Source organism: Macaca thibetana, chromosome 1 (genome assembly GCF_024542745.1).
Source record: "Macaca thibetana thibetana isolate TM-01 chromosome 1, ASM2454274v1, whole genome shotgun sequence".
NCBI lineage: Eukaryota > Metazoa > Chordata > Mammalia > Primates > Cercopithecidae > Macaca > Macaca thibetana.
In genome coordinates, this window is record NC_065578.1 from 180774541 (window position 1) to 180794298 (window position 19758).

A 19758-nucleotide genomic window follows, 5' to 3' on the forward strand; every position below is an offset into this window, starting at 1 on the left:
AAAAACAGTGGGAGACTTCAACACCCCACTGATGGTATTAGATATTTGAGGCAGAAAACTAACAAACATTTTCCAGACCTGAACACAACACTTGACCCAAATGGACCTAACTGACATCTACAGACATTTTCACCCCAAAACAACAGAACATACATTCTTCTCATCTGCACATGGAACATACTCTAAAATTGGCCACATAAGAGCCAGGTGCAGTGGCTCACACCTGTAATCCCGGCACTTTGGGAGCCTGAGGCAGGAAGATCACCTAAAGTCAGGAGTTCGAGACCAGCCTGGCCAACATGGTGAAACCCCATCTCTACTAAAAATACAAAACTTAGCCAAGTGTGGTGGTGGGCGCCTGTAATCCCTGCTCTTCAGGAGGCTGAGGCAGGAGAATTGCTTGAACCCAGGAGGTGGAGGTTGCAGTGAGCCAAGATCGTGCCATTGTACTCCAGGCTTGGTGACAAGAGCAAGACTCTCTCAAAAAAAAAAAAAAAAAAAATTGGCCACATAATCAGCCATAAAACAACTCAGCAAACAAAAAACTGAATTTATACCAACCACACTGTTGGCCCATGGCACAATAAAGATAGAAATCACTAAGAAAATCACTAAAAAGATCACTCAAAACCATACATGGAAACTAAACAACCTGCTCCTGAGTGAATTCTGAGTAAACAATAAAATATATATATAAAATATATATCTCCTGAAAAAGATACACAGACACACACACATGCACACACACACACATACACACAGTCTATTACCTATCTATCTGTCTGTCTATCTTTCTGTCTCTTTTTCATTCTTATCATAAAGAAGGACAAGAAGCAGTTCACATTGATGTAGGAAGGACAGCATATGTATTTACTGTCTTGCCATTATTATATTAACTTTTCTATCCTCTGACATAATGTAATTCAATGGGCCCCACACCATCTAGATACTATATTAGTCCACATTATCAATAGTATCATATGCATCGTATCACATGTACCATATACATTGGGCAAGAAAAACAATAAAGGTTAAGCATTTTGGGGGCCTTAGTAAGACACATATGCTTCAGAGGTGAATAAATCCTACCAAGACTGAATGGTCCACCATATCAGTAAAGGTTCTAGAATCCAGTGTGATCTGGTGCATATTTGGACATCCTCTCCAAAATAAAGGACGTAGATTGTATTTCATCTTTCACTACTAAGAAGGAAGCATAAAATCTGGTAGACTTCTTTATGTTTTAGAAACAGCATATTTCACACTTGAAAATACTTTTCTGAAATATAAGGCTGCCAGATGTTAGGGGGACCGAGAGTAGGAAAATATTTTTGCTGCAAGTCAAGGTTCTGGTACAAATAGCCCTACCACTTAGGCCATACAACACAACAGAGCCCATGGTTTTAGGAGTATCAGTAGTGGGAAAAGACAATGGAGCTTATGACAAACCTGAAAAGGATAATTTTGAAATAGATCCGTAAAGTTCTGGAGTAAGACCATGTTATCTGCAGCAAAAAACTACACTACTCAAAAAATACTTGAATGTGCTATTGAGCTATGGTAAAGTAAGAGAGCCTGTCCATGTGATATCAAGTGAGCAGAAAGACAGACCTACCCATCTGATATGGTTTGGATCTGTGTCCCCGCCCAAATATCATGCTGAAATATAATCTCCAATGTTGGAAGTGGGGCCTGGTAGGAGATTATTAGCTCATGGGACGGTTTCTTATGAATGGATTATCACATCCTTGGTACTGTCCTCACCATCATGAGTGAGCTCTCATGATATCTGATTGGTTAAGTGTGTAGCACGTCCCCCTTTCTTCCTTTGGCTCCAACCAAGTGAAGTTCTGGCTCCCCTTTCACCTTCTGTCATTACCGTAAATTTTCTGAGGCCTCCCCAGAAGCCAAGCAGATGCCAGCATTATGCTTCCCATATAGCCTGTGGAACCATGAGCTAAATTAAATATCTTTTCTTTATAAATTACCCAGCCTCAGGTATTTCTTTATAGCAGTGTGAGAATAGACTACTATACCATCATAAGCTGGGTTATTCAAGATGACCCAGTCATAGGTGGCCCAACAGTAATTCATCATAAAATGGAAATGGTACATCTGGAATCAGGCAAGAGGCAGGTCAGAAGGTACAAGAAACTACCTAAGCAGGTGACCCAGACACCCATGTCATTACTACTGTGGCACTGCCACTTCACTGTCATCACATCTATGGCTGGTCACATTGATGACCAGCTGACAGGAGAGGAAAAAAGCTGAACCTGTTTCATGAATGGACCATCTCAATGGTCCATTGGTGAAAATGAATAGCTGAAGCCCTTCTCGGTGGTGATCCTGAAAGATGATGGGGAGAGAAAATCCCCTACGACCCCATGAGCAGAACTTTGGGCAGTGAACCTGTGCATTCGTTTGTGTGGAAAGAGAAGTAGCCCAGGGTAAGAACATATACATACTCATGGGCAGTGATGAATGGCTTGGCTGGTAAGCCAGGGGCTTAAAAGGAGGAAGATTAGAGTACTGGGGAAGAACAGGTCTGGAAATATACACATGTGGATGGAACGAGGAGAATAAACATGACGTGGGAAGATCTTTGTATTCTGTCTTAAAGCCCACCAAAAAACAACTACCATGAAAGAGACACTAAACAACCAAGCAGACAAAATGACACTCTGCTGGTTGATGCCAGCAAGGCTCTGTCATAAGCCACTCCAGTGCTGGCACAGTGAGCTCGTGGACAGAGCTCTAGGTGGCAGTGATGGAGGCTATGTACAGACCAACAGCATGTGCCCATGTTTGAGTGCCAAACACTCAAGTTGCAGGCAACAGAAACAAATGCAGAGCCCCCAGTATAGTAACATCCCTAATAAAAACCAGCCACTTAGTGACAAACTGATTACACTGAACCCCTTCTACTTTGGAAGGAGCAGCAATTCGTTTTGACTGGAACTGATATGTATCTTGCCTGCAAGGTCTCAGACAGCATCACCACCTCGGGACTTACAAGTGATTGATCCCTCAATGGGATCTCACATAACATTGCCTCTGACCAAGGGATACACTTCATAGCAAAGAAGGTGTGGCAATGGCCAATGGGTACCATGAGGATGAGATCTACTAATTCTATTTTCTTTGAGAGCTACTGGCTTGATAGAGTGATGGAGCCACTTTTTGAAGGCATAGCTGTGAAAGCAGCTTGGAGCTACCGGAATACTGGGGGTGAATGATCATACCTTGGGAAAATGAGGCATCATCTTCCAGGATAAATCAAAGACCATTATAAGGTGTGTCTTCAGTAGTAGAATACATGGGCCCAGATACCAAGGAATGAAAGAAGTGTTCCATTTACCTCTCAGTATCAGTGACTGACTTAGAGAAATTTGTCATCTTTTTACCTTTAGGTTCTGTAGGTCTAGACCAGGGCTGTCCAATAAAAATACAATGTGAGCCACATATATAATCTAAAATTTTCTAGTAGTCACATTGAAAAAGCTAAAAGGAAAAGGGTGAAATTAATTTTAACAGTGTATTTTATTTACCCACATGTACCAGTCACATTTCAAGTGCTCAATGGCCATATGGGGCTAGTGGCTTCTGTAATGGACAGTGCCAGTCTAGAGATCCTAGTTCCTAGAGGCAGAATGCTTCTACTAGAGGAAATAGTAGGTGTTCAGTCGCGTTAAGCTCCTTATGCTGAGAAGTCAGCAGGCAAGCAAAGGAGTCACTGTACTGATAGGGTAATTGATCCTAATCATTAAGATCATGGTACATAGCAGGGATACTGGACAATTCACTTGCCACTCTTGGTATTCCCTGGCCCAATTTGTATGATAGGTTCACAAGTGAAGCAGCCACAGCCTGAGAAGTCATGATGACTAGGGGCTCCGATATCCCAGAGATGAGAGTCTAGTAAGACCCCAAGACCAGCAGAGGTGCTAGCTGAGCATGAGAGGAATCTAGGATGGGGAGCAGGAGAGGAAGAAGAGGAGTATTAGCAATGGTCTTCAGATAAGGTAGAGTAATGTGAGCCTGCCTTTCTCAAATACGTTTCCCAGGACAAGAAACCATCAGATTCCTGGAGGAGCTACTCCAAGGTGAGGTGAAATTTCTATACAAAGCAAATGGACAGTAGTGGGTGGTACTGGGTACTACCCAGAATCTCCCTTCAGGGCCAAAGCGCTCATTTGCCTAGATGCCTGAGTGTTTTCTGCTGATGACCCAGAGATGAGGCCCCTTCTGGAAGTTGCTTCAGCCAAAGGAAACTGCCTGGCTATAAACCCTAGGTTATATCCTCCGCAGGGGCATTCACATCTCCTATGGATCAGTGTGGAAGAACTAAAGCTCAAATTAAATTTCTTACCTCACCGAGGGACAACTCTGAAGGGCCACGCTGGCATCAGAGCTTCTCATGGCATCTGCTGAGGCCTGTTGTGATTGCTCCACAGATGAGCATCTGCCTCTCCCCAGTCCTGCCTTCCTCACTCTCTTATAGGTATTATTCCCGAGAGCACTCCTTAACAAACATCCCTTCACAAATCTCAGCCTCCAAGTAACTTGACAGAAGAAGAATCCACATTATTTAAAACCCCAGAGTGATAACTAGATAAGAAAGTAGAAATGAACAATCTTGACCATCATCACTTCATTCATTTACGATTACATCTTATTTTCATGATGCCCTTCTATGGTTTTGTAGGAGAAAAAAGACATAGTCATTACCCTCTAACCACCTCTCCATTTCCAACAAAGCATGGTTCCTCCTTTGGCTTATGTTCCTTAAGGAACATAAGATTACAGATGTTCTCTTAGATTTGAAAAAACCTAGTTGCCTTGTCTATCCCTGATTTTAAACACTTGCCTATTTTAGGTGCTTTCTCACAGTATACTTTGTAGTCGTCACTGATCTTCTCTACGGCTATCTTTGGATTCTTGTAGCAAAGCTCCTCAAAGGACATTTTAGTTACGTCTGTGAAGTAAGGAAAACAGAGATAGAGTTTAGTTGTCCAAAGTCTAGGTTCAAAGATTCATATACTTTTGTTGAAGGTATTGCCTTTAAAATACCGGGCGCAGTGGGTCACACCTGTAATCCCAGCACTTTGGGAGGCTGAGATGGGCGAATCACTATGTCAGGAGATCAAGACCATCCTGGCTAACATGGTGAAACCCCGTCTCTACTAAAAATACAAAAAAATTAGCTGGGCGTGGTGGCGGGAGCCTGTGGTCCCAGCTACTCGGGAGGCTGAGGCAGGAGAATGGCATGAACCCAGGAGGTGGAGCTTGTAGTGAGTCAAGATCGGGCCACTGCACTCCAGCTGGGCGACAGAGGGAGACTCCATCTCAAAAAAAAAAAAGTTATTTGAAGAGGCCAATAGTGTTTTAATGGGATGTTTACAGAAATAATACAAGTTCCCTAAGCTAAATTATAAGCAAGGAAATAAGCCTCCTCTCCCCTCCAAAATGAGAAGATCCTCTCCTTCTTAAGGAAAACTGACCCATGGAGATTATTTGCCTGAGAGATGCTAGGGTAACCAAGATATGACTTGAAAGAGCTACTATTTTTTAATTCATATATGAGAAGTAACTCATACAAATGAATGGCTTCTCCTGCAAAGCATCCATCTGTTGAGGGATTGAGTATTTGTTCTTTTGCAGAGACGGGATTTTGCCATGTTGCCCAGGCTAGTCTTGAACTCCTAGGTTCTAGCAATACTCCTGCCTTGGCCTCCTGAAGTGTGGGGATTAAAGGCGTGAGACCACACCTACAAATGCATTTCAAACATTCTACTATTGCTTCAAAAAAAATTGAAGCCCCTAAGAATAACAAATGGCAAAGAACATGCTATGCTATGTTTTCCCTTTCTCAGCTCTGACTTCAGGAATTACTTTCAGAATTAACTTACATATCTGAATATTATCAATAGTTACAAATCATTGTCCTTTGGAGTGGATTATTGTTTTCTAGAAAGAGCCATATATCATCTTAAGTTATGCATCATGAATTGAGAGGGAATACGTTTTTGTATCCAAAATGTGGTGAGACAATGAGGCTGAGATAGCAAGAGAAGTTTTAACAATGATCTGGGTAACAGAAGCAGAATAGTAGCACCTTACTTCCTATCGAGGAGAGATATTCATTTGGGTTGTGAGTTCTGGGATTTAGAGTATATCTAAATGCACAGAGTTCTCCTGGAACTCTCTAGGTAGTTCAGTACTTTCTGAAGCTATACTATTTAAGTCTAAAAAGAGTACTGGGGTGTGGACTCGTGAATGTGAGTTATTCTTATGTCATCATCATCATCACCATCATCTTCATCATGTATAATCAAGGGGAATCTGACCATAAGTGTTATGAGCAGTGGATTATTTCTGCAGTGGATCCAGTTTTCTGGTCCTGTATCAATTCCTTCCTTGCTGAGCAACCTTGGGCAAGTCTTTTCACCTTTCTGGAAGTCATGTTTCCCTGTATAAAAGATGATAGTGGTTGGGTATGGTGGCTCACACCTGTAATCCCAGCACTTTGGGAGGCCAAGACAGGTGGATCAGTTGAGGTCAGGAGTTCGAGACCAGCCTGGCCAACATGGTGAAACACTGTCTCTACTAAAATACAAAAATTAGCAGGGCGTGGTGGCAGGTGCCTGTAATCCCAGCTACTCAGGAGGCTGAGGCAGGAGAATCGCATGAACCTGGGAGGCAGAGGTTGCAGTGAGGCAAGATAACGCCATTGCACTCCAGCCTGGGTGACAAAGGGAAACTCCATCACAAAAAAAAAAAATTTTTTTTAAAGTATCACACATAGGCCAGGCATGGTCACTCATATCTTTAATACAAGCACTTTGGGAAGCCAAGACAGGAGAATGACTTCAGCCCAGGAGTTCAAGACTGGCCTGGGCAGCATGACAAGACTCCACCTCTACAAAAAATAAAAAATTAGCTGGGTGTGGTGGTACATGCCTGTAGTCCCACCAACTTAGGAAGCTGAGGTGGGAGCATCACTTCAGTCTGGGAAGTCATGGCTGCAGTGAGCTGTGATGGTTCCACTGCACTCCATCTCAAAAAAAAAGATAGTATTCTAGCTCTGGTACTCTGTGAGTTTAGGGTACAGCTTGAGACACCAGCCTACCTGGGATTCAGGGCCCTGACTTGGCCAAATGCAAAGAAGGCCCTTTATTAGGCCAGACTTGTGCTCCAAAAAAGCAGTGATAGAGAAAGTAATGATATGTGCTTTGGAGAGGGACAAGGAGCTTCCATGGAGGGTGGTTCACATTCTTACTGGCTATCCCTGGTGCCCCATAGCCACCCAAAGTAATGCCCATTGTCCAACATATGTGTGGTGAAATTTACCAGCCATGTTTTCTTCTACTTGGTCTTGATTCCTGGGAAAGAATCTAAGATCCTCAGGATTTAGAGAGAGAGTGGAATCTCTATGGTTAAAAAAGAGGGCCTGTTCATGCTAGATTTAAATATTTTATGCCCAAGCATGGCTCTGAGGGGCAAGCATCCAGGGCATCTTGGTTTGTATATAGAGTGCATATTAAAGTTTTAAAAAAGAGTCGGATTTACTTAGCACCTGCTTGTTATGTAAATACATTACCTCTAATCCTAAACAAATTAGGGGCCATTATCTCCACTGCACAGATAAAGAAATTAGGTTCAGAGAGATGGAGTAACTTGCCAAAGCTTACAGAGCATATGAATGGTACAACTGAATTTTCAAACCTTTTGCTTACTCTTTATCCATGTTTTTCAAAGTGTAGGTCATGACTCACAAGTGTGCCAAAAAATAAATGGTGACATTGTTAGCTTTTATATGACATGAAACATAATAGAATAAAGAATGTTGGAGTACAGCATCTTATGTAATAAGGGCAAGTATTGCTTTGGAAATTTTTTCCATATATATGTGCACACGTATATATTTATGTTTAAGTAATTATGAAGTCAAACATATTTATTGTGGATCAAAGTTTGAGAGATATGCAGTATTCCAACTGTCTCAACATAGATAATTAAAGCAGTATGCTCAATTTGAATAATAATGACTAACATTTACAGTATTGAACTCTTAAGTGATTGTCAAACATTGTACTAATAGCTTTCATAGATGATCTCAGGTCACCAGCACAACAAGTTTGTTATTATTCTCATTTTACAGATGAGAAAACTGGGGGTCAAAGAGAGGTTAAATGCATTGCTCAAGCATACAAGTCAATAGGAGAGTACGGGTGTAACCCCAGACTTCCGGGACAGCAAAGCCTTTTGTTTCTAACGACATCTCTCCACTGCCTAGGTGGGCTGGTGTGTTATGTTAGGGAAGCGGGTGACTGTAAAATATGTTCACAGAAATGCACTTGGACCTTATTCTGGAGGAAATGTGGTGAGGTGGAACATGCTTATCAGATGCATGAAACGAAGTATTCAGCATCAACTGTGGTGATGCTTTGGTGGGCAAGAGTCTAGCTACACTTGAGCACTCTGGCTCACTCAGATCCAGCAGGGAGCTCTACGGTGACTCTGTCTGGATTCAAATCCTGACTGCAACTTACTGTGACCCTGGGGAGGTCACATCCTCTCTGTGCCTCAGTTACTTAGTACATACCTCATAGGCTATTTTGATGATCAAATGAGGTAATCTCTGCATTGCATAGTGCTGACGCTTAGTAAATAATTAGTAAATGTTAAATATTATTTTCCAGTTGCCTATATGTAAAGGTCAAAAAAATTACAGTGACTGCTCTGACCTGTGAGAAACACTGGAGATGTCAGCTCTACCTGAAGAGACCCTCCTTGTTTCAGGTCCTCAGTAGCTATCTTTCGCCACTGCATATAGTCCATTTCCTTCATGTCAGCCAAAGCCTGGCTTAACTCTAGAGAATGCTGAATCCTCTTATAAAGAAGAATGTTCTCTTCTTTGCCTATAAATTCTCTTTTATGCTGTCTGGAGCTGATGAACTTATTCTGTGTCTAAGAGAAGAGGGTGAGGGGAAGACTGTATTTGTTACAGGAATTAGACCAGAAGCAATAGTTTTGTAATAACTCAGTGCTCCATGCCTCCCTGTCATACGGCTATTACGCAGGTTGTTTTCAATTGTTAAGAACCATTGCTTCTTTACATGCCAACCTCCACCCTTTTCTAATCGAACTCATTTTCTATAAGGGAGAAATTTTCTATGATTGTGACTTTTTCAAAGTCATCTTATGCACTGAGTCCTTTTCCTTGAGAGGTTTAGCTTTAGAACAACAGGGACCATGCCAATCTTTGGTTGACTCTAGGAAAAATAACAATTTCATTTACTTTAACACATAAGCCTTTTAAAACAGCAATTACTCTCTCTTCTTCCCTCATCCTCATGATTCCTTCCCAATCCAAAGTCCTTCCTACCGTAAAAAGGAGAAACCAGTAGTCCTCTTCATCCAGGAACTCATCATACCAGGGACTCAGCATCTGAAAGCCAAACACAGCCTATGCATTATGAGGTGGATGGTCAGCTTGCTGCATCTTTCCTGAATATGTTCACCTGGGAGCAGAGTAGGCTGAAGATTCTGGGTTCTGTAATTGGGAGATCTAATGGAACAGCAAACATTAGCTATGACCAACTAGGAGGCATTCTTTTATCTCTGAATAGAGCAGCTAACACAGCCTCTCTCTAAGTCTCAGAGAAAAGTACTAAATATTTACTTAAGAAGAGAGATGACAAATAATTTACAGAACTATTACTTAACATCGGCATATTATTTCATTCTTTTCCAAAGTAATATCCCGTTTTTTCTCAAAATGGCCCTGAAAACCAAGCGTCTTTCTTCGGTGTGTCTACTCATATCTCCCACACCAACTCACAACAAAACCTGTGAGTTAGTGCTTAGCTAGATATTTTAACCCATGCTCTCAGTTTCACTCATTCATTCATTTGACAAATGCTTTGTGAATGCCTCCTATGTGTCAGGCACTTTACAAATTGCTGGCAATATAGAGATCAACATGCTGCAAGTGTTGGTACAAGGAGCTCAACTTCCAGCATGAACAGCAGCATAACACATGCTCTAACAGGGGTATGAACAAAGCTTCTGATTCAGTCAGGGAAATCCAGGAAGAATTCATAAAGGTAAGGAGGTTTAATCTAATGTGCACGTTGCAAGATAAGTAGGAGCTCATCATAGGGAAGTTGAGTAAAGATCATGCCAGGCTGTAGAAAGAGCTTAAACAAAGGCATGGGGATGGGAAAGAACATGTTTGGGAATGATGAGTACTCCAGTGTGGGCTGAAATGTAGCATTCATGTGAAGAGCCCAGGGATGGGGAAGTGGCAAGAGAGGAAGCAGAGATGCGTTGGAATTATATATGAGGGACTTGAATGACTTGCTGAGTAATCTGGGGATTATTTTGTAGGCAATGAATTGTTGATAGTAATTTTTAAGAATGTAAGATTATCTCCGCCAACTGCCTCAATCATGCAGCCAAAAGGTGAGTTTAGGGATATAAATTTTAGTAGCTTTAACAAATCTCCTTGGCTCCTGGGAAACTTGAGTGAAGTATATTCCTGAGACAATTCAGTTCAGTGATTGAATCTGAGCAATATGTAATGTAATATAATGTTACTCATTAATAAGTAACTGTAAATATATATTAAATATAAATAATAAAAAAGCATGTGTGAAATGAGCACCCTATTAACATCCCATTTGGTTTAAAAGGTTTATGACTAGGCCGGGCGCAGTGGCTTGCGCCTGTAATTCTAGCACTTTGGAAGGCTGAGGCGGGCAGATCACCCGAGGTCGGGAGTTCAAGACCAGCCTGACCAATATGGAGAAACCCTGTCTCAACTAAAAATACACAATTAGCTAGTCATGGTGATGCATGCCTGTAATCCCAGCTACTTGGGAGGCTGAGACAGGAGAATTGCTTGAACCCAGGAGGCGGAGGTTGCAGTGAGCCAAGATCATGCCATTGCACTCCAGCCTGGACAACAAGAGTGAAATGCCATCTCAAACAAATAAATAAATAAAAAAGATTTATGACTCAGGCTGGGTACAGTGACTCACACCTCACGCCTGTAATCCTAGCCCTTTTGGAGACTGAGGTGGACAGATCACTTGAGACCAGGAGTTTGAGACCAGCCTGGGCAACATGGTGAAACCCCCAGCTCTACCAAAAAATAAAAAACAAAAAAAAAAACTGGGCATGGTGGCGTGCACCTGTGGGAGGAGCATGCCACCCCCAGGGAGTACCACAAATTAGCTACTGGGGAGTTCAGGTGGAAGAATCACCTGAACCCAGGAGGTGGAGGTTGCAGTGAACCAAGATCATGCTACTGCATTTCAGCTTGGGCAACAGAGGGAGACTTTGTCTCAAAAAAAAAAAAAAATTAAGACTCTACCTAATAATTAATTGATAAATACATTTATTTCTTAAGAAACAAAGCTTAATAGAGCATTTTCTATTAAAAGAAACAACCAGATATGCATTAAAATAGTAGCCAAAAATAATAAATATGATAAAACAGCATCTAAAAACCCTATAATAGTTTTTTGTTAGAATGTATTAGGATTGTCTTTAGAATTGAGCTTGTCCATCACTTGATAAACCCTCCTGGCCCCTTCTCAGAGCAGTGTATGATGCAATAGATCAAGGTTCTGCAAATGTTTTCTATAAAGTGCCAGATAGTAAATATTTTATGATATTTACTATAGGCTATATAGTCTATTGCAAGTACTCAACTGTGTAGTTGTAGGACATGGTAGTATGTAAACAAACGGGTACAGTTTTGTTGCAATAAAACTTTATTTATGGGCACTAAAATTTGAATTTCATGTATTAACCATGTGCCATAATATGTTCTTTTTTTAATTTTTTTCTACTATAAAGAAATGTTAAACCATCCCTAGCTTGCTGGCCATGCAAATACATGTGGGAAGCTGAATTTGGTGCCCAGACTGTAGTTTGCTAACCTTGCAATAGACTGAACAGGAATCTGGACACTGGCTCTGCACTTGTCAGTAAATAGCAGTGAGACCTGAGAATTTGACCCATCAGCTATACAATGAAAGAAGGGATGACAGAACCTCTAATGACTTATTCTAAGGTTATATGTGTCTGAAAAGAGGTCAGAAGAGGATGAACATGTATTTACCTACTCATTACCAGGCGCTGCATATAGAGTGTCTTTGAAGCAGCCATTATGATCCCCAATGTACTGATGAGAAAACCAAGGATCAGGTTGAGTGATGTCAGCAAGATGGCTGACTAGAAGCCCCTAGCACTTGCCCATGCCTCCATAAACACAACTGAAACAATACATGAATAACTACATTCTAATAAAAGTAAAAATAACAAAAGGAAAGTGTACATTGAAGTGTACATTGAAGGAGTAACAGAAACCCTGATGAACACAGAAACTCAGAGAGAATGAAAGGAAACACTGGGTCTCCACCACCCACTCCCCAAGCCTAGATCAGCTGGGGACCAGGAGGAACCTCTCCCTATTGTGAAAAGCTAGGCTAGAGGATCTCAGCAGCCCTCATTAACACATTAGACACCTACAGTCCTCATCACTGGGGTCCCCTGCAGTCCTCACAGGCACTAAGCCCAGCCGAGGGAGCTGCCTAATGGCCACACAGCTATGCTCCCCCAAGAGAAGGAGTTGACACTGTGCCCTGCCCCCTGTGGCCTGCAAGACTACTGTGCTATACCATCTTGGACCTGATATTACTGCTGGAATGTATCTTGCTCCAGGGGCAAGCAGCCACAACTTCTCTTCATCCCTGAGGGTAAACTGCTGCCAAACTACCCCCACCCCATGGTCTAACATCCCCAAGCCAAGCTGCAGGCAGCTGTCACACTCTTTCCCTTGGGGCCAACCACAAGTGGAACTGCTCTGCCCACTTCTACCCAACTCCTTCAGGCTGAACATTAAGCTCTACACTCTCTCCTGGGGAAATGGCACTTTGATACAATTGCTTCATCTACCACTCTCAGCCGCAGCTGCACTCTGCCCCTAGGGGCCTGAACTGAAATGGCATACTGCCTCCTGAGGAAACAGTGCCTTGGTGCAGCTGCGCCATATTTCTCTCCCAGTCACTGCTGAGCCCGGAACCTGTGAACTGAAGCCAAAGTTTCACACGCCCTCCTGGGAAAATGATGCGTTGGTAGAACTCTTCCATCTACCTCTCCCAGTTGCTGCTGTACCCTGGCCCCTGGGAGAACAGAACCTTGGCTGTTCAGAGCAGTCACATCTTCTCAGTGCCTGATTTAAAACAGTGTCCTGCCTCCCAGAAGAGTGGTCATGTACACCAATACCTAAGCTAAGTGGCATCTTACATCCCAGGGAAATAGTGCCTGGGCTACCTGGAATAGTCACACCCCTGGCCCTAAGCTGACGTGGCACTGAGCAGCTGTGCATTCCACGGCTAAGATGGCATAGTACCCCGGGTCCCAGGGAAACAGAACAGTGGCTGAGCTGAGGAACCCCACACTACAGGCCAAAAGAATTATAGTATCGTGCTTCCCTGGAGCTGAACTATCCCTCCAGAGTCCTAGCTGCTAAGACATCCCTTTCACTGTATCCCAAGTATTCTAGGATAGTTGGTGCCACTGTAGCTGGCTTCACAGTATGGGATGCTTCTGAGCCCCACCATCCCAGAGTCACGACTACATGGTGCCTCATCCCTAGGGACCTGAGTTGCCACTGAGCCCTACTGGCTCAGGTTCCCAAACCCACTCTGTGGGCCCAAACCTCCAGAGTACCCCTTCTTCCCCAACGCTGGGCCAGGGCTGTGCTCTGTCCCTCAGGGTAGAATCACATTTACAACCGAACCCCGGGCTTGAGCTACTAGGCAGTGCTGCAGAGTCACATATCCTGGCTCTGTGGGCAGCCTACATCCAACCATTCTACATAAGTGAACGTGCACCCCAAGACCCAAGCGCTACTAATCTGTACAACAGACTCCTGTGACATAAGTTTATCTATATAACCAACCAGAACAGGTACCCCCGAACCTAAAATAAAAGTTAAAAAATGAAAATAAGCAAAACAATAGAAATACATGTCTATAAATATTACATATGCACATTATGTCTCATTTGAAATATAATACTAGTATATTTTATGTGTACATAATAGATGTACATTATATGCATATATGTATTCATATACATTATGAAAATTATACATTTATTATATATATACACACATATGTTATGTATGTATTTTAAAAATTATTTTTAAGCCCTTTATTAAGGTATAATTGACATACAAAAACCTGTAGAAATTTAATGTATACAACTTAATGTCTTTGAAGATAAGTATACACCCATTAAACTGTCATCACAATCAATACCACAAACCTATCCTCCAAAAATTTCTTCCTGTTCCCTTTGGTTTTGTTTGTGTTTCTTTTTTCTTTTGTGGTAAAAACACTTAACACAAGACCTATTCTCTCAGTGAATTTTAAGTATACAATATAGAATTGTTAAATGATATTTCATATGTTGTACAGTAAATTTATCTCTCATGACTGAAGCATGGTACAGTTTAATCAACACCTCCCTGAAGCCGCTGGCAACTGTCATTCTTTTTTCTGCTTCTGTGAATTTATCTGATTTAATTCAGCACATAAGTGAGATTATGCAGTATTTGTCTTTCTGTGTCCATTTATTTTAATTAGCATGATGTCCTCCAGGTCTCATCTGTGTTGTTGCAAATGGCAGGACTTCCTTCTTTTTAAAGACTGAATAGTACTGCATCATATACACCACATTTTCTTTATCCATTCATCTTTTGATGCACATTTCAGTTGTTTTCATATCTTGGCTATTGTGAATAATTCTGCAATGAACATGATTGTGCAGATATCTCTTCAAGATCCAGATTTTAATTCCTTTGGATATATCCCCAGAAGTGGGATTGCTGGATCAAAAGGTGATTCTACTTTTCATTTTTTGAGAAACCTGCATACTGTTTTCCATACTGGTCACACCAATTTACACTCCCACAAACGAATGTAAATTTGGGCATCCAGCGTGAAAAATAGTACGCAGGTTTAGTGTCAGTGTATAGAATCACAACTGGTTTTGAATATTGATTTTATCCTGAAACTTTACTGAATTTGCTTATTAGTTTTAACAGTTTTTTGTGGTAATTTTAGGGTTATCTACATAAAAGATCATGTCATCTGCAAACAGAGGCATGATAGTTTTACTTTTTCTATATAGTTTCACTTCTTCCTTTTATATTTGGATGCCTTTTATTTTTTATTTTTCGTGTCTACTTGCTCTGGCTAGGACTCCCAGTATTCTGTTGACCAGGAGGGGCAAGAATGAGGATCCTTAGCTTGTTCTGGATGTTAGAGGAAATGATTTCAGCCTTTCGCCATTGAGTATGATGTTGCAGCAAGCTTTTCATAAATGGCCTTTATTGTGTGGTGGTATCTTCCTTATATGTGTACTTTTTGAGAGAAAAATATTTTGAAATTTGTCAAGTAATTTTTTGGCCTCTGTTGAGTTGATGATGTGATTTTTATCTTTAATTCTGTTAATGCGTTGCATCACAGTGATTGATTTGTGTAGGTCAAACCATCCTTATAACCCAGGGATAAATCCTACCTGGTAATTGTGTATAATTCTTTTAATATGCTGTTGTATTTGGTTTGCTAGTATTTTTTGCTTTTCTTTTTAAAGACAGCATCTTGCCTGTCACCAGGCTGACATGCAGTGTCATGAACATGGCTCACTGCAGCCTCAAATTCTTCCAGAAATCCTCCCTTCTCAGCATCCCAAGTAGCTGGGACCACAGGCACACACCACCATGCCCAGATAATATTTTTATTTTTTATAAAGACAGGGTTTTTTCATGTTGCCCAGGCTGGTCTTGAACTCCTGGGCTCAAGCAGTCTTCCCAGCTCTGCTTCCCAAAGTGCTGGGGTTACAGGCATGAACCACTGCACCTGGCCATGGTAGTATTTTCTTGTGAATATTTGCATCGATTTTCCTCAGGGATATTGACCTGTGGTTTACTTTCTTCTTGTGTCTTTGTCTGGCTTTGGTGTCAGGGTGGCTCTAGCCTCATAAAATTACTTTGAAAATGTTCTCTCTTCTTATATTTTTGGGAAGAGTTTAAGAAGGATTAGTATTAATTATTAAAATATTTGATAGAATTCACCAGTGACGCCATCTTGTCCCTGGTTTTTCTTTTTTGGGAAGTTTATTATTACTTCTTCAGTCTCTTTAACTGTTACTGGTCTGTTCAGGCTTTCAATTTCTTCTCGACTTAGTCATGGTAAGTTGTATGTTTCTAGAAATTTGTTTCTTGTGGGTTGTCCAATTTGTTGGTGTATAATTATTAATAATAGTCTTTTATTATCCTTTTTATTTCTGTAGGAATAAATTGTAACGTCTCTTCTTTCATTTACAATTTTATTTATTTGAATCTTCTCTTTTTTTAAGCCTAGCTAAGGATTTGTTGATTTCATTTATTGCTTAAGAAAACAAACTTAGTTTTATGTTTTTAAAAATTGAGTTTCTAGTCTCCATTTCATTTATTTCTTCTCTAACTTTTATCCTCTTCTTCCTTTTGATAAGTTTAGGTTTAGTTCTTCTTTTTCTGGTTCTGTGAGGTGTAAAGTTAGGTGGTTTATTTGAGATTTTTCTTTTTTAATGTAGGCATTTATTGCCATAAACATCCATCTTAGTACTGCTTTTGCTACATCCCATAAGTTTTGGTATGTTGTTTTTATTTTCATTGGTCTCAAGTATTTTCAAATGCCCTTTTTGATTTTTTTTTGAGCTACTAGTTGTTTAAAAGTGTGTTGTTTAATTCTGTGTATTTATAAATTTTCCCATTTTCTATTCTTGATTTCTAGTTTCACTCCATTGCACTTGATAAAAAAAAAAAAAAATACTCGTGGCCAAGTGCGGTGCCTCACGCCTGTAATTCCAGCACTTTGGGAGGCTGATAGGGGTGGATTGCCAGAAGTCAGGAGTTTGAGACCAGCCTGGCTAATGTGGTGAAACCCCGTCTCTAAGAAAAATGCAAAAATTAGGTGGGCATGGTGGTGGGCACCTGTAATTCCAGCTACTCGGCAGGCTGAGGTAGGAGAATTGCTTGAACCCAGGAGAGGGAGGTGGCAGTGAGCCAAGATCGCGCCACTGCACTCCAGCCTGGGTGACAGAGTGCGACTCTGTCTCAAAAAACAAAAAAACAAAAAAAACAAACAAACTTGTAATGTTATTTCATTTTATTATTTTAGAGACAGGGTTTCATTCTTTCACCCTGGCTGGAGTGAAGTGGTGTGATCATAGATGTAACCTTAAACTCCTGGGCTTAAGTGATCCTCCCACCTCAGCTTCCTAAGCAGTTAGGACTACAAACATGTGCCACCACATCTGGCTATGGAATATTTTTAATCTTAAATTCGTTAAGACCTTTTTGTGACTTAGCACATGATCTATTGTGGAGAATAAACTCATCCTAATTGGACTTTTCCTTGATGGCTAGTCTAATAAAGGGAGACCTTGTTTTCAATACATAATGTTTATAACAGAAATTTAAAACTTTCCTCATAGAATACTCTGAGGTTCATGGTTTGGGGAGGCTTCATATAACAAGAAAGTGAAGAAGGAATGGACATCAACCACTCCCCACCTCCACTGTACTTTAGAGTTATTGGCTGATTTGGGGAAGGATGCAAAATGTGTGCCTTAAGACAGTGGTCCCCAACCTTTTTGACACAGGGACTAGTTTTGTGGAAGACAGCTTTTTCCATGAACTGGGGGCTGGGGGGATGATTTCAGAATGAAACTGTTCCACCTCAGATAATCAGGCATTAGATTCTCACAAGAAGCATGCAACCCGGATCCCTCATATGTACAGTTCACAATACTGTTTGCACTCTAATGCTGCCACTGATCTGACAGAAGATGGAGCTCAGGCAGTAATGCTTGCTTACCTACTGCTCACCTTCTGCTGTGCGGCCCAGTTCCTAACAGGCCATGGACTGATACAGATTTGTGGCCCAGGGTCTAGGGACCCCTGCCTTAACAGAACAACCAGCTCTTCAATATGTGAAGGTTTATGTGGGTAATTATGTAGTTACTTAGCCAGTATAGGTGACCAGATGGGATTTTTAGTCAGTTTTGTCCTAATTTGCCAGATACTAACTCATTTCTGTGAGGCATGGCCTACCTTGCAAATCTCCTTCTGGGCTTTGGGAATCCAGGGGATCACATCTCCAGAAGGCAACAGTTCCTTTAGGCCCTGAATGGTTTGGGATTTGAGTGGCAAGCGTGGACCAATCTGCTCATTCAGGTAGAGCTCGCAGATTCTGTCACCCAGCAAGTGACGAAAGATTGCATTCCCATTGTTCTTGTTATTCACAAGGACACTGAGGAAATGGTGCAGGTCCTGCCAAAGGTCAAGAAGTTGGATCTCCACTTTCAAATTCAGCTTCTTCAGGTGGTCCCGGAAAGGATTCCCTGCATAGGAGTCAGCACACAAGGCCAAGTGGATGTATCCTAAAGAAAAGCTTTGCTTGATGGCCTTCTGAATTGTCATCTTGGAGGAGTGATGGATGATGGGGGTGACAGTCCTCAGGCGAGTAGAGACCTTTGTCTCAAAGAGGCCTTCCATGTGGAGGTGGCTCTTGGCTTTCTTCTTCATGCTGGATTTTTTTGCATAATGCATACCCTTTTCCAGGGAACTGATTCTTGTTTCTTTTGAAGAAGCCATTTTCAGGAAAGGCATTTGTATAACCACTTTCTCTTGAGGACATGTCTCCTGTAGGGGCGTACCAATAGTATCTGGCTTGAGGTCCATTTCCAGAGACCAAGAGTCAGGATCTACCAATTGCCACATCTTCCTCTTGGCTTTCCTGCTTGAGTACCGTTTATGAAAGTGGTGGCACTTCTTGATGCTCATGTTCAGAGGGAGCCCTGCTACGTGGGTGTAACAAATGCTGTATAAGCGAGTCTCGTACTCCTGCATCAGACCATGGCATGCTTCCTCCTTGGCCATGGTCATCTTGGTGTGGGTGTAAAAGTTGGGAAGCCAATAGCTCTGGAGTTTGAACAGAGCCACTTTCTGCATGTGGCTCAGGATCTCCCTCCTAGTGGTTGACTGGTTGGGATGCCAGATGGAGATGCTCAGGAGGGACTCTGGAAATAATACAGAGAAATGATGGGTGAAAATGATGTGATGATGGCAGTGATGATGATGTTGGAGAGGTTTTTAAATTTTTTCAAATGTCTTTGTATAGCATTTTATTAGTTCCTCACACAATCCTGGAGTATGAAGAGTTAAAATATAGAGTCGACACATTTTTATGGTTTTCTCAGCATACAGTGATCCCTTTATCTTATTCTCCATAGAAATAAGCCATGTTACGGGATTCTTCTAGTTACTTTTTAGACTATTAAATGTTACTTCAAAGAAGAGCAAAAGCACAAGAAAAATGATTAAGAACAAGAGACATCTATGTCTGAACGGGATTTTTGATGAAGAGGTTTGGATAAGTAGAACTAGCCCTGATTTTAATGTCGTCAATTCTCAATTACCTATGTGAGTAGAGAGGAGTGCGAATAATCCCAAACTGCACATCTTTTGGAACATATCTGTATTCAAGTTAGGAATGCCTCCTCATTTAATCAACGAACAAACAAATATAAATAAATCTTACATTCTAGAGAAGAAGTTGACAAACTTTTTATGTAAAGGGCCAGCTGGTAAATATTTTGGCTCTGTAAATCACATAAAATTTCCTT

General features: G+C 41.3%; 2 protein-coding genes across 2 annotated transcripts in view; one reads left to right on the forward strand and one right to left on the reverse strand.

Moving 5' to 3' along the window:
* The window catches only part of GLUL (glutamate-ammonia ligase), a 328058-nt gene that overhangs the window by 203402 nt on the left and 104898 nt on the right, over positions 1 to 19758 (forward strand). The gene's annotated exons all lie outside the window — the stretch shown is intronic.
* The window catches only part of RGSL1 (regulator of G protein signaling like 1), a 99893-nt gene that overhangs the window by 56260 nt on the left and 23875 nt on the right, over positions 1 to 19758 (reverse strand). The window contains exons 7-10 of the mRNA XM_050766098.1: positions 18185 to 19152; positions 9392 to 9454; positions 8751 to 8973; positions 4871 to 4978 (exon numbers count right to left, since the gene is read on the reverse strand). Coding sequence (XP_050622055.1) covers positions 4871 to 4978; positions 8751 to 8973; positions 9392 to 9454; positions 18185 to 19152 — 1362 coding nt within the window. The remainder of the gene's footprint in view (positions 1 to 4870; positions 4979 to 8750; positions 8974 to 9391; positions 9455 to 18184; positions 19153 to 19758) is intronic.